The following is a 14,863-nucleotide window of genomic DNA, read 5'->3' as shown; positions in this document are numbered from 1 at the left end:
GAGAAAGCAAGAAAAAGAAAGAAAGAAGAGGAAAGAGAGAAAGAGAGAACGAATTTCGAGCTTTAGAACCAGACGGAAAATTCTTTGGCCAGATGCCAAAAAGACCTAGCATCCCCCACGCGTGTCCCGACGCTTTAACAAACTACTATCCGCCTGCCAGCATCCCCGACGAGTCGAGAGCAACGAGAATGAGAGAGAAAGAGATAGACAGAGAGACAGACAGACAGACAAACTGAAAGAGAAAGAGAGAAAGAAAGAGGGTAGGAAAAGGAAGGTCGAATCCATAGTCTGCGAATATTCTTCTTAGTGTCCGCACGCTAAAGTGGTTTGGTATGTACATACTTTCAAAAAAAAAAAAAAAAAAAAAAAGAAACAGAAAGAAAGAAAGAAAGAAAAAGAAAAGAAAAAAGAAAAGAAATTCGCGACGATGTAGACGAACGCACCGAAAAGATCAGATCCATTGTACTTCCTGCCTGCCAAGTTCGGCTTCGCGAGAATCAGCAAAAAAATATCATATCTACTACTACTGTCTAGCAATTTAATAATTCCCATGAGTTAGCAATACTATCGTGACACGACGGGAGTACATGTAATAATATATATCACAAATAATAGCTGTATTTGTGATCTCCTTGTATATTGAAATTCGCCGAGTTATTAAGCTGATAAGGCACTGTCTTCTTTCCGATGTCCTTCTCTGTCACTCGAGATCATTGTACCTCACACTTGCTTTATTTCTAAATAAAGTGTAACGCGTGTTGGTGGAATCGCTAATTGAACGTCGTCGTCGTCGTCGTAGTATCTAACATCAGCGATGTTACAAAGGAGAAATGCTGAATAAAAAGAGAAAATATTTCTTTCTCTAGGGAAATATATCTTTCGCTAAGGGAAATGTCTCGTCTTCGAAATATAAAACCGTGTTTCGTTTGCTGCGTCAGCAATATCGTGAAAAGTGAATCGTATTTTTATCGTTTCGTATATAAGACCTACCAAAAATAAAATACATAAAAGACGCTATGAAAAAACGACACGCGGAACCGCTTGATAGCTCGCTAACGAATATATTAGAATGTATTAGAGCGTTGACCTTGAGACACTTGAATTAACTACTAGAGGTAACGATTAGCGTTACAGATTTAGCCTTGCATTTTCATTCCCACGAATAAAAAGAAAATTGCAACGTGTGCGTTGTCATTACGATATAAATTCGCAATGATAATCATGGATCGCAATTTCAATATAAAAAAAGACGTGTATGTATATAGTTACTTATATATACGTGATTATTGAGACTCGTCGAAAATCTATTAGAGAAATCTTGTATATTATATATATCTAAATGATTAATATCCAGACCAAACTGGTTAATATTAACATACCAAATTGATATCGAAATTAAATTAAATACTTTAGATTTCAGATTTCAATCGATATCGTTCGTTATTTCAAAGGAATACTCTACAAATGTTTCCTTCGAATTCGTGCTGCTTTGAATTCGAGCAATTTATTTTTTTTTTCTCCTTTCTTTTTTTTTCTAATCGTAATGCACCTAAGCTTTTATTACGATAAGACCACTCGTATAGAATCTCTCAGTAGTGTAGAACTTTAACGCTTGCGTTTAGACACGTATAAAAGACGGCTTGTTGAGAAGCTCTTTTCAACGGTTCTACGCTTCCGTTATAACTCTCAAACTCTCAGAGTGAAATGAATAAGACGTATGTATGTACATTATATTGGGCTGCCATTAGCATTCGTCTTCCTAGCGTAATTCAAGAATAGCAGTTAGAACCTATTTACCATTAAAAACCTTTATAAGCATTATCGAACGAACGAAAGGGAACGATATCGCAATTGCACGATTAAAAGGAAATCATGAATTATTACTATCACACCGTCGAGTAGATATATAACTCCGTTTTTTTATAGGCTCGTATTTACGCATGCGCATGATCGTATTGTAACGAGATAACGGGAAGTTGAGAAGAATAAAAGAGAAAAAAAAAAAAAATAAAAAAGAAAAAGAGAAAGACAATGTGCGAGCGAAGTTGTTACGAAACAGTAAATCTCCGACAATAATTTTGACAGTCTCTTATGTATATACATACATACGTCTTTACTTACACAACGATATTGCGTAAGAACAAATTAGAATGATTATATCTCGTAGAAATATTTCTCGTGTGTGTAAAAACTTATTTGGCACCGATCGAGTTCAAAATTTGCGGAAATTTTCGAGAAGGCCGTTGAACGATATTATTGACGCGAGAAGGGCGTTATAGTGGAATATTAAATCGATATCGAGTCATGCGATCGAGATTAATTACCACGTTGCTAATTAGATTTCTCGTTCCATCTTACTCTAATTACAGTGTGGAGATAACCGCGGCAATTAGCTTCTTACGAATAAAACGATCTCTTTTTACCATTGTAATCGCAAATAAAAGATAAAGCAGTGAAATAGTTGTTCAATGTGAACATTAATTACAATTTATGAATAATCAATCAAGATTTTAATTACCTATATTTTCTGTATGTGCGTTAATTTTCGATGCGGTGTTATCGTATAGAAATGTATGATACCACGATACAATATTAGAAATTAAATGTGATTGTAACCTCGACGGCGATACGTTGTTGTAGAAACCGAGGACAGTACAGTTAATTTGAAGTTGATTTAATCAATGGCATGTGTTTTCTTCGTCTTGACTATTTGCACATGTATCTCTCCCTCTTTCTTTCTCTATTCTGTCTTTCTCTCTTTTCAATCAAGGACACCCACGCTCTTCTTCTTTCTTTCTCTTTTTCTCTTTCTCTCTCTCTCTCTCTCTCTCTCTCTCTCTCTCTCTCTCTCTCTCTCTCTCTCTCTCTCTCTTCATGCCGTAAGTTATGCAAGTATGCTTAACCCAATTTTCGCGGACGTTTTCATTCCACAGGATAATCGCACTACGTAGCTTTGTTTTTCACTGAATTTCTCCAGCCACAGTTCTCGCGATACTTCGAATGACGTCGAAAGTGAATTTTGTCCATCCGTTTCTTTTACTCTCTTATCTATTAATTTTTTTTCTACTATTTATTAATTTTATTCATTTTTCTTTTTCTTTTCTAACGAGTTTTATTCGTAAACGATTAGAGGGGAAAAAAACAAAATTTATTTATACAAGAAAATTAATTGCATTTTCTATCGACGACAACTATTTCTTTTTTTATTATTTAAGTGTATATATGAATTATATAAATTTTACAAATTACATATCGCAATTTTTGAAAAATATAAAAAAATTAGAATTGATTTATAAACTATAATTTATTAATTTCATATTTTTTTGAAATCGTATTATGACATAAAATATTTTATAATTGTCATTTTAGATTCTATTGTAAAGAATTTAAGTGAAGTGAATATATATATATATATATATATTATTTCATTGGAAGGATATTAATAACACGTGACTTTCATTTTATTACCACACATGAACGTCGAAAGTTTTTTTTATTTTATGTGAAACGTTTAATGTGCGTCCATAAAATGTTGCTACGGTCTTTATATTGTATCGAACATACATAATGTTTCGTTTATGACCATGCTGTAGGAATGATTGCATACATTATGTATGCATTCACATTAATTACAATAGATTGACGCGCGGTTAAATACTCGACAACGAATACACTCGTACACATTTCTTATTGTTATCATCAATGCATGTGAATATTTTGTAGTCTCTTCTATCGCTTAAACTCTGTCTTTCGATACGAGTAAGAAATGTTAATACATATTTAATATCACAAGAAAGTGTCCGCGTTATGAAGTTCGTTTCGTTTCGTTTTTTTTTCTTTCTTCGACAAAAAAATAAAATCTTAATGTACCGTTAAATTTTTATTAATATAGTGAATAAAATTGTGAAGATCGAATCGAACCGGTTGAGTAATATTTTCGTGCTTACGTGCATCGATAATTCCAAAGGCTACGATTGTGTATGTTGTTCTCCATAATGGCGGCATATATTATACCACGTTCACTCACTGATATTTTTCATTGGAGTTTAGAAAATTAATAAGATATATTCAATAAGAAACTACATTACAAAACATACATTATGTATCATCTCGCGTATGATCGAATCTTTCTATGAGGTCATCGTCAAAAGATGGCGACGAAGGAAATCGTCGTTGACAGTCTCATAGATAGGTGCTCCTTAGTCACGCTACGTATCCCGAAAAAGTATCGTTGAAATTGGATAGAATCAAGCATACGGAGAAGGAACGCGAGCACTTCGACTTCCTTGAGTGGTTTTCATCGATTTCCGAGAATGAGTCGGTCTGCTCCTCGACGATCTGTACTATGCTGCTGCTGCTGCTGCTGCTGCTGTCTTGGCTCTCGAGTACCGCAACGCAAGCTTCTCTCGAGTAGTTTTTGTCTTCTTGTACACGTCTCACAAATCGTACGTCGTTCTTCATAATAATAAGCGAAGTCATTTTGTAAATTATCTTCGACTTTCCCGATTCATAGGAAATTCAAATGATTCCGCAAATGAAATTTCTCATTTATGTTGAATGGTTTTCTCTTTTTTTTTTTTTTTTTAACAAAATTCTCAGATTTTTACCTCTTTCGAGTTCATTAACAAATTTCGAAAAGGATAATCTGAGAAAATACTTCGTTTATGAAGAGTGCATGTACTATGATCAATCTTTTCTTCCATTTTATCAACGCACATACATACGAAAATGTCTATAGAGTTATAGATACATAGATGTTTCTAGCTATAGATGCATGCTATGCATATTTCCATATAACATTTCGTAATATATGAACAGGTGATTATGAAAGTCATATATCTCGGAGCAAGTGGTATTTTAAAAGTTTTTTTTATTTGCATCGAAGTATTAAATTTTTTAAGAATAAATATATTCACCTATTTTGTGTTTGTCATTATTTTATATATATGTATATATATATATATATATATATATATATATAAAATGATTTTTAAATAATACAAACCAAAATGTAAAAATATCTTAAAAGGAAAAATATATATACGATTTAAATCACTTTTATAATCACCGACCCGTATAATCCAACAATATGGCAGTGGCGGCGATCAACTTAAGAGTCGAGTTAACGTGTCCGGAAATAGAGCGTGCTGATTTATCAATCCTATCCGAATTCCAACAGGTGGAGATCCGTGAGGACATTCGAAAAGTTGGTGAAGGAAATTTGTTACTTCCGGAGTTAGACGGAAGGGTGAAAAGTGGTCTCGACAGAGAGGAAGATTCAAAGGGAGGTTCAGACGAACGGCAAAAAGAAGAAGAAGAAGAAGAAGAAGAAAAAGACGACGTGCAAAAAGTGTCACCACGCGTCACGCAGGGGTCGTGGGTCTATGGGGGGCACCGCCCCAGCGGCCCCCCGGCTCGAATCCAAACAGAAACTGTTATACCGAAATTCGTGCTATTCTGGCACGGGCCAGAACCACCGCCCCGGTTTCGGTGCAACCGTCCAAACGGATGAAGAGGAGTCCATCCAATATCATGAGGCAGTCCAGCCTCACGAAACTTGGTTCTATGATCAACACCGCCGTCAACAAAAGAGCTGGTGAGTTCTTTGGCTTATTTTTTTGCTTTTTTTTCGTTTCTTTTTCCTTCTTCTTCTTATTATTATTATTATTCTTATTCTTCTTATTATTCTTCTTCTTCTTATTCTTCTATTTTCTGCAATACTAATGTCAGTAAGAAGAAAAGGAAAGAAAGAAATAAGAGAAAATAGCAATTACATTACTTAAATACAGATTTAAGAAAGTAAAGTAAATTATTTTACGATCCAGCATTGCGTCTCGTAGATCTTTCAACGAGATCTTTCAACGTAACAAATTTTCGTTCTTTATCTTACTTTATTAGTAATATGAGTTACAACGACGTGATAGTTATAAAAAGATTTATATAAAGACAGGGAAAATATATTTCAAAGGATGCGACATATTGTTCGTTTTATAATTAGACATAAATTTGTTATGACAATTTACTTACGTAAAAGAACACTATTTCGAGCAGAATTGAAATGTTTATATTTGGCTCTCTCTCTCTCTCTTTCTCTCTCTCTCTCTCTCTCTTTCTCTCTCTTTCTCTCTCTTTCTCTTTCTCTCTCTCTCTCTCTCTCTCTCTCTCTCTCTCTCTCTCTCTCTCTCTCTCTCTCTCTATTACGAAAGAGGAAAATAGAGATATGTTGATAGAGAGGAAAAGAGACGGAGGAAGTTATCCCTTAACAATGTCACGCGACGAAAACACAACGTGGCGGATGCGTTGTGTCTCTCTTCTCTCTTAGGAATATATCTCGTGATAAGTGTTCTGCATCGTAAGAGAAGATTTTATCCTGATCACCGCATTCGAGAGAATGAACCGACGAGATAATATACGATTTAAAAAAAATGGATTATATTGGGACGTAGATAATAATAATAAGACAGACACGAGTGAGACCGAATCTGATGATGGTACTTACGAATACGAACAAGAATTTTTCGATCTAGGTATGTACATATATTACGTTTCCGTTTCTAAACAGACATCGAATACACCGAGGACGTATCGTGATCATAATTGTCGTTTCGTGATCAAGAGAATCATGCGAATTCTCAGCAACTTGGTTATTACGTTCGATTAATTGCTTCGTTGCAGATCGATGAATTTTTGTCGAGGAATTATAGACAATTTTATTCCAGCAATTCGGTATATGTAAATGTGTATATTTTGTACGTTGTATATTCCGTGACATCCTTGAAAATAACCTATTGGGAACGAGTGAGAGAGAGAGGGGGGGATGTGTATCGTTGTTAAAGTGGAAGTGTTATTTCAAATTAAAATAGAAAAACTAACGAATGAAAACATATACCGATGGATCGAATTTATAACGTATATGTCGAGAGAGTAATATTTCAATATACAATATCTCCTCGCATGATGTGCTGACCTGTGTACCTCACATTGACCTTTCTGTATTCTGATCGTTTTTCTACGAATATGAAGAAAAAGTAGATAGAGAGAGAGAGAGAGAGAGAGAGAGAGAGAGAGAGAGAGAGAGAGAGAGAGAGAGAGAGAGAGAGAGAGAGAGAGAGAGAGAGAGAGAGAGAGAGAGAGAGAGAGAGAGAGAGAGAGAGAGAGAGAGAGAGAGAGAGAGAGAGAGAGAGAGAGAGAGAGAGAGAGAGAGAGAGAGAGAGAGAGAACAAGAAGTTTTTAAACAGTCGTTAACTCGTCTTGACATCAATAATACGTATGTATACATTATTTACGTATAATCTAACGGATGTTATATTCGGAGGTATTATATTGAAGAGAAAAATTAATTAATTAACTAACGAATCCAGCGAAGATAATAATGTAAATTAGCTATAAAGTAACGCAAAGAATAATGTTGTAATATTTATTTTATCATATCGACAGTTCTTGTTCCATTGATAACGATAAGCTAGAAAGAAAGATGCAAAAGTATAAACGTACATACATAGTATCGGACGCGCATGTTTGTTAGGACAAATCAATTAACGAATTGACTCTAATTCGTAAAGCAATCAGTACCTTCCTTCAGACCCAACGTTTACGTACCAGTTCGAGACAGTCTCTTATACGTCGTGTTATTTCATCGAGGGCCATTTCTGTCGAGTCTTCGTAAATTTCTATATCGCACATGTACATATGCCGTAAGGACATTAATGTGCGTTATATTATTTATTTAAATAAATCATCGATGTCGTCAATTGTATTCATTTTTAGTTGAAATTTGTATTTTTATTAGAGAAATAAAACGAGAAACGAATGATAAAAATATTTTATAAAATATCTTTCATATTGTTCGAAATGTATCTTAAATAACGCAATTGGAAAATCTTTTGTTGAAGATCGGACAAAGCCGACAAAGGTCTCGACGCGAATGACCCTATAAGTTAAAAGTATTAACATAAATTGACGTAAATAAAATCCATTTGACGTGGTCGAACGATGATAAAAGTGTTTTGATCGATCGGAAAGGTAGCACATGGAAAATCTTTCAAAAAATATCAAAATTAACGGCGCGTGTTAAATAGTGCGATCGGGATGAAAGTAAATGTGTGTACGCGTTAATTGTATTTAACATATATGTATATTATACGATAAATTAGATACGCGTGATATTTCATAATGTAAAAGAGTAGAGTGTATATGTATATGTATGTATGTATGTATGTATGTATGTGTATATATATATATATATATATATATATATATATATATATATGTTGTTATATCGGAGTTGATTAAAAGAAAAATGGATAGATCAACGTATTCGGAACTACGTGCTCCAAAGAATTTTACAACTCTAATCATGGAAAAGCCATTGTTTTCTTCTATGGAAGAGTTGCATGAAAAATTAACGGAACTCTTAGGTAATGTGTTATTGAAAATAATTCGACGAGAAAAAATGAAAATATTAAATTTTCATTATTGTTTCTTCGTTAAATTCGCATTTCATATGAAATTTTTTTTATTACATTGTCAATCAAAATAGTCGAGTCAAACTCATGTATGAAAGATTTACTTGGCTTGAATCTGCAAATAATAATAAACGCGAGACGTTATTTCGCATTATAATAAGAAAGTGAGAGCAGAACGCTTAAGTGGCAGTTAACTAACACACCCAGTATGAATTTGTTAGCCTGTAATACACTTAAGCTTGTTTGCTTGTTCCCTAATATATATATATATATATATATATATATATATATATATATATATACTTACTTACGCATTCGAGTAATACGATATTCGAAAAGAATGGAAGATAAACGATGAAATGGTATTTGCGAGCGAGGAGGACTTTCGACGTATCCGACAACGAGCATTGTTCGCGAGTTTACTAATGCAATGCAGAGTTGAGAACGTCATATTAACGTAATGTAGAGATGTTTAAAGAGAGAGAGAGAGAGAGAGAGAGAGAGAAGGAGAGAGAGAAGGAGAGAGAGAGAGAGAGAGAGAGAGAGAGAGAGAGAGAGAGAGAGAGAGAGAGAGAGAGAGAGAGAGAGAGAGAGAGAGAGAGAGAGAGAGAGAGAGAGAGAGAGAGAGAGAGAGAGAGAGAGAGAGAGAGAGAGAGAGAGAGAGAGAGAGAGAGAGAGAGAGAGAGAGAGAGAGAGAGAGAGAGAGAGAGAGAGAGAGAGAGAGAGAGAGAGAGAGAGAGAGAGAGAGAGAGAGAGAGAGAGAGAGAGAGAGAGAGAGAGAGAGAGAGAGAGAGAGAGGATTTATAGTGCAACAGTAACAGCATCATCGCGTAGTATGCGTACAACACACGTATTATATATATCACTTTTAATAACTAACATAATAAAATCGATTATGAAATATATCTTCTAACGGAGGAATAGAATAGTACATATTGTTTCTCATTTTCAACGCATTGCACTTACATTATAAAACGATTGACGAGGCAAAAACGTATTTGATAATTCTCTTGCTCCTAAGTATTATTTGTTGAATCGATCTTTTAATTTTGCAATAATCTACAAATAAAACAAAAAAAATCGAGTTAATACTCACGTATACGAGTAACGAATATTTTTCTATTCCAATGTTGTTCAAAATAAATCGCCTCCATTCTCAGCGGAATTCTTAGAATCGTACTCATTTTATTATCACGATTAAGCAAAGCACGTTTCGTGTACTACTCAATTGTACCCACATAGAATTGAAATGCGTTATATCGTACTAGTATACGATAGGCGAATTTTCGTCTTTAATACTTACATACCGATCAATTGTCTCCGTTCCTTTTCGTATTTTAGATTTTTGTTACAATCTATATCTTAGGAATAAACTAGACGCTTTGTTCGTTTTGATTTTCGAACGATAATTAAAATAATAAATAATAAAAAAAAAGTAATGAAGACGGTAACGTTCGATATTAAATAAATAATAATAATTCTCGATATTATAAGTAATATTCGAGAGAAAGAGAGAGAGAGAGGAACGACATGAATTTTGTAAAAAAAATAAATTCGAATATCGCGCGTAAACGATGCCGGAAGATTCGTGCAGGGTCGGTGATCTTCGGGTATAGTCGCGGGCGCGAGGCAGCGTCGCTTCTCGTACGCACTAACATGGCGGATCCCGTGAAAGCAACTAAACCTGGTTGCACGGTGTGTGCGTGACGTCACGGCAGGGAGTTGTGTCGCGCGGTTATGCGTTCTTGAGTATCTCCTCCGCCATTGAAAGAAAGTATTTCGCGTACGGTTCGGCGGCTATCTTGCTCTCTTTCACGGTGTATGACGAGCGGCATGCGAAGAAGCGCGTTGGATATATGACGTAGGAGAGGGCGTACGTAAAGGAGGACCGTATTCGAGAAGTCCCGTGGCCGTGGCTGGCGCGCGTGTATCTTCAATTTCGTGAAAGAATTTAATATAAAGCCATCTCGAGGGACCGCACAACACGTCCTCTCTTATTTTTACGAAACCGGCTGTAACGACGGTGGTAGTTAAGTCCCCGGTGGCGGCAGGAGAGCGCGCGCGCGCGCGCGTCCGTGTGACTGCGCGTGAGAAGAAGATATATTATATACGCGTTGAATCTTCGTGTCGTGCTGTGCCGTGCCGTGTCGTGTCGTGTCGTGTGTGCTCCTGGTATGCTCGCAAGCTCGCTACCGATAATCCTTTAGCAAAGCAAGCTTTGTAATATTACGCGTGGGATAAAAAAAAAAGAAATAAAACGTACCGTTGTTTTCTCACAGTCGGAGAGTATTTTCTACTCGTTACAAAAAGAAAGAAAAAAAGAAAAGAAAAGAAAAGAAAAAAGGTTTTTAACGCGCGTTGCATCTCGCCGCGCGTGTGTGTGTATGCGAGATGGCCGGTAAGTAAGCGGCACACGCAGCTCTCTCTCCCTCGTATTCTCTTGTCCGCGTTGCGTCTGCTCATATGTATCTCTCTAATTAGAGTGAGGTAGAGATAGAGATAGAGATAGAGAATAGAAAGATAGAGAGAGACAGGTTACTCACCACGAGTACTCTTATGTATATATATATGTGTATGTGAATATATATATATATATATACATACACACACGTCTCTAGTACGCGTGTCTCTATCTATACGCGTGCCTTACGGTGCAAGAAAAGAGAAAATAAAAAAGTGATAGAAAGAGAGAGAGAGAGAGAGAGAGAGAGAGAGTGAGAGAGAGGGAGAGAGAAAAAAGGAGTAGAGAGCCATCGAGACAGCGTGATTATTCTTCTTCTGCGTCTCTCTTGGCTCCTCGAGTTTCTTCGTCGCGTTCCTTACGTACATTTGTCGCGTTCCTCTTTGTGCAACCGTTTCATCGTGCCGCACCGTACCGCGGCAGGGTGAACCTTGACCTAGTTATCTCGTGGGGTTCACGGGTATATATCTGCAGCAGCGCTACGTGCAACTGGGGGCTTACCTTCCGCCATTTATCTCTTTCTCTTTTCTCTATCTTCCTTGATTTCTTCGCATATTCTCTCGAATAATATTATCTCGCACGCGCCCACCGCACGCCGCGCGCTCACGATTCTACGCTCTCCTCGTGCGTCGCGCGAGGCCAGATGCGCTTGTCGCCGGTAGCGACCGCGACGGCGACGGCGACAACGGTGGCGACGGCGAAGCCGGTAGCGGCCTAGAAGCATGATGGATTACGCCGAAACTTCAAGTAGGATGGCTTTTACCTTTCCTCTGTGTTCGGTTTTGTCGTTTAACTCACGCCGTGACCTTACACACACTCTCTTTCTTCCTCTTTCTCTCTTGGTTCTCTCTCTCTCTCTCTATCTCTCTCTCTCTCTCTCTCTCTATCTCTCTCTCTCTCTCTCTATATATATATATATATATCATTCTTATTCCTTTTCCTATTCTCGCTTTCTGTCTCTCTTACGCTATCTTGTCTCTTCTTCTTGCATTCTGCTACTACACTATCACTTTTCTATCTCTTCTACTCCAATGTTATCGTTACGTCTTCCGCGTTCTCATAGTGATCAAATAACAGCCATGTCGCGGAGTTTTATGAAACATTCTTTCTTTTGTTTTTATTTTCTTTATTTTTTATTTTTTTATTTTTTTTTTCTTCTTTATCGGCACCCCGTGTCGCGTCATTGGTGTTAATTCGTCGCAAACATTTCCATCTCGTCGCAATTGTTTTTAATGTTTCTAACCTCCTTTTGAGCTTACAATTCTTCATGGTGTTTAACTCTCGATTATGCGCCAATGTATGAATCTATGAAATTCTTCACAAAGATAATTTTGTGTGTGTGTGTGTGTGTGTGTATGTATGTGTGTATTGGTTGAGTAAGGACACTTCATTTATACATGTGCACTTATTATTTATATCAGGATGATTAACATATAAGGATGAACATTTAGGGATTCTTGTTGTTCAAGATTTAATAAAGATTTGCTTTTATATTACAGGCAATGGTGACATTCAGTGGTGTTTTTCGCAAGTGAAAGGGACTTTGGAAGACGACGTTACCGAAGGCAAGCATTTATTAAGGGGGTTTTATAAAGGGGATTATTTTAATTACTTTCCATTAGAGGAACAATATGCTATTACCATATGATAATATGAAAAAGCTTCAAAATTATAAGTTATGTAATAATCCTTGCATTGTTTTCTTTCCTTTAAATATGTACTTATTATTACTTATTGATATTTTAGCTGATATAATATCGTGTGTTGAATTTAATCACGATGGTGACCTTCTTGCAACTGGGGATAAGGGCGGACGAGTTGTTATTTTTCAAAGGGATCCTATTGTAAGTATTAACGAATATCCTGGGAATGTATTATAAACCCAACTTATTCTCTACCTGTTTCATTGAATAAGAAAGTATGTCGATTAATAAGAAATTATATACCATGTTCGCGAACATGATAATATGGTTCTCACTCGTGTGAGATTTGTATATACATTTAGTATTTAGGATACTAATAACTGATATGTGCAAACTGTTACTACGTTTGCAGACAGTACATTCATTACCAAGAAGTCAGTATGAGTAGCCATGATTTGAGGTAGAGCTTATGTAACTTTGGACAATCTTGTATAGGTGATCCTTTATTGAGCTATAATAGCTTTTCACTGACTCTATTAAAGGTAACACCATGTTCGCTTAAAAGATACTATTGGTAAAGTGGTTGTATTGAAGTTAGTTTATTCAGTTAGGTGATTAATCATTTAAGGAAGACATTGTGACCATTAATTTTTAGTGCAAATTTATAATTGGTGCTGATGCATCATCATTGCGCTTTAATTATAGAATATTTAGAAAAATATTTCTTTATACAGAGTAAAAACAGTATACCACGGAGAGGTGAATATAATGTATACAGCACTTTCCAAAGCCATGAGCCTGAATTTGATTACCTGAAATCATTAGAAATAGAGGAAAAAATTAATAAAATTAGGTGGTTAAAAAGAAAAAACCCTGCACATTTTTTACTTTCCACGAATGATAAGACAATAAAATTGTGGAAAGTTAGTGAAAGGGATAAAAGAGTGGAAGGATATAATACGAAAGAAGAGAATGGTGCGATCCGGGACCCTGCCTGTATAACTGCCTTGAGGGTGAGTTTAATAAATGCAATAGAAAGAGGAATTCATTTAAAATCATTGAAAATTGTAAGTAAACAATGCATATTTGTATTATTTAGGTGCCAACCATAAAACCAATGGAATTAATGGTAGAGGCATCACCAAGGAGAATATTTGCCAATGCGCACACTTACCATATAAACAGTATAAGTGTAAACAGTGATCAAGAAACGTACCTCAGTGCAGATGATCTTAGAATTAATTTGTGGCATCTTGAAATTACTGATCAGAGTTTTAGTATCCTTTTTTAATCGATAATCATATGTGTTTCTCATGTAATTAACATATATAATATTTGTGTTTGAAAATCTATAAAGTTTCCTTAATGATAATATACAGATATAGTAGATATAAAGCCTACTAACATGGAAGAATTGACAGAAGTCATAACAGCTGCAGAATTTCATCCTGTAGAATGTAATGTCTTGGTTTATAGTAGTAGCAAAGGGACCATCAGACTTTGCGATATGAGATCTGCTGCTCTTTGTGATCATCATAGTAAACTTTTTGAAGAACCAGAAGATCCGACCAATAAGAGTTTTTTCTCAGAGATAATCTCAAGTATAAGTGATGTTAAGCTCAGTAATTCTGGTAGATACATGATTAGTAGGGACTACCTCAGTGTTAAAGTGTGGGATCTACAAATGGAAACAAAACCCATTGAATGCTATCCTGTAAGTAACAGATGCTTTGAAAGAATAATTTTTTTCTCAATACCCTTTTTTATGAGAATGTAATTATTTAATGCATTTTATTAATGTTCATATGGATAATTTTAGGTACATGAATATTTAAGATCAAAATTATGTTCACTTTATGAAAATGATTGCATCTTCGACAAATTTGAGTGCTGTTGGAGTGGTAATGATTGTGCCATTATGACAGGCTCATATAATAATTTCTTTAGAGTATTTGATCGTAATACCAAACGTGATTTAACTTTGGAAGCAGCACGTGACATTGCCAAACCAAAAACTCTTCTGAAGCCTCGTAAGGTTGGTTTGCGTTTTTTACAAATATATATTGTCAAATGATAATTGTATAAAACTTATTTACCTTCTCATATGATAGGTGTGCACTGGTGGTAAACGTAAAAAGGATGAGATTAGTGTCGATTGTCTGGATTTCAACAAAAAAATATTACATACTGCGTGGCATCCATCTGAAAATGTTGTAGCAGTTGCAGCCACAAATAATCTTTTCTTATTCCAAGACAAACTCTAGCACATCTGCATGCAAGTATGCTGCAAATAC

At 35.7% G+C, this 14,863-nt stretch overlaps 1 protein-coding gene across 12 annotated transcripts in view; it reads left to right on the top strand.

The window, feature by feature from the left end:
• Positions 1-14,863, top strand: part of tws (protein phosphatase 2 regulatory subunit tws) — a 43,202-nt gene that overhangs the window by 22,584 nt on the left and 5,755 nt on the right. For 3 of the 12 annotated variants that reach the window (XM_085657340.1, XM_035866623.2, XM_085657341.1), the window contains 8 exons: positions 5,180-5,596; positions 12,426-12,491; positions 12,673-12,770; positions 13,304-13,582; positions 13,669-13,846; positions 13,949-14,283; positions 14,389-14,604; positions 14,681-14,848. In XM_085657340.1, coding sequence (XP_085513466.1) covers positions 5,509-5,596; positions 12,426-12,491; positions 12,673-12,770; positions 13,304-13,582; positions 13,669-13,846; positions 13,949-14,283; positions 14,389-14,604; positions 14,681-14,833 — 1,413 coding nt within the window. In that variant the 5' untranslated portion in view covers positions 5,180-5,508 and the 3' untranslated portion in view covers positions 14,834-14,848. The other 9 variants (XM_085657336.1, XM_085657337.1, XM_085657339.1 and 6 more) reach the window with 7 other exon arrangements.

The sequence above is a fragment of the Vespa mandarinia genome, chromosome 5, assembly GCF_050613455.1.
Source record: "Vespa mandarinia isolate Hongniang chromosome 5, ASM5061345v1, whole genome shotgun sequence".
In the NCBI taxonomy this organism is placed as follows: Eukaryota; Metazoa; Arthropoda; class Insecta; order Hymenoptera; family Vespidae; genus Vespa; species Vespa mandarinia.
The sequence above is the reverse complement of the archived record's forward strand: the minus strand, read 5'-3'. Positions and strand labels throughout refer to the sequence as shown.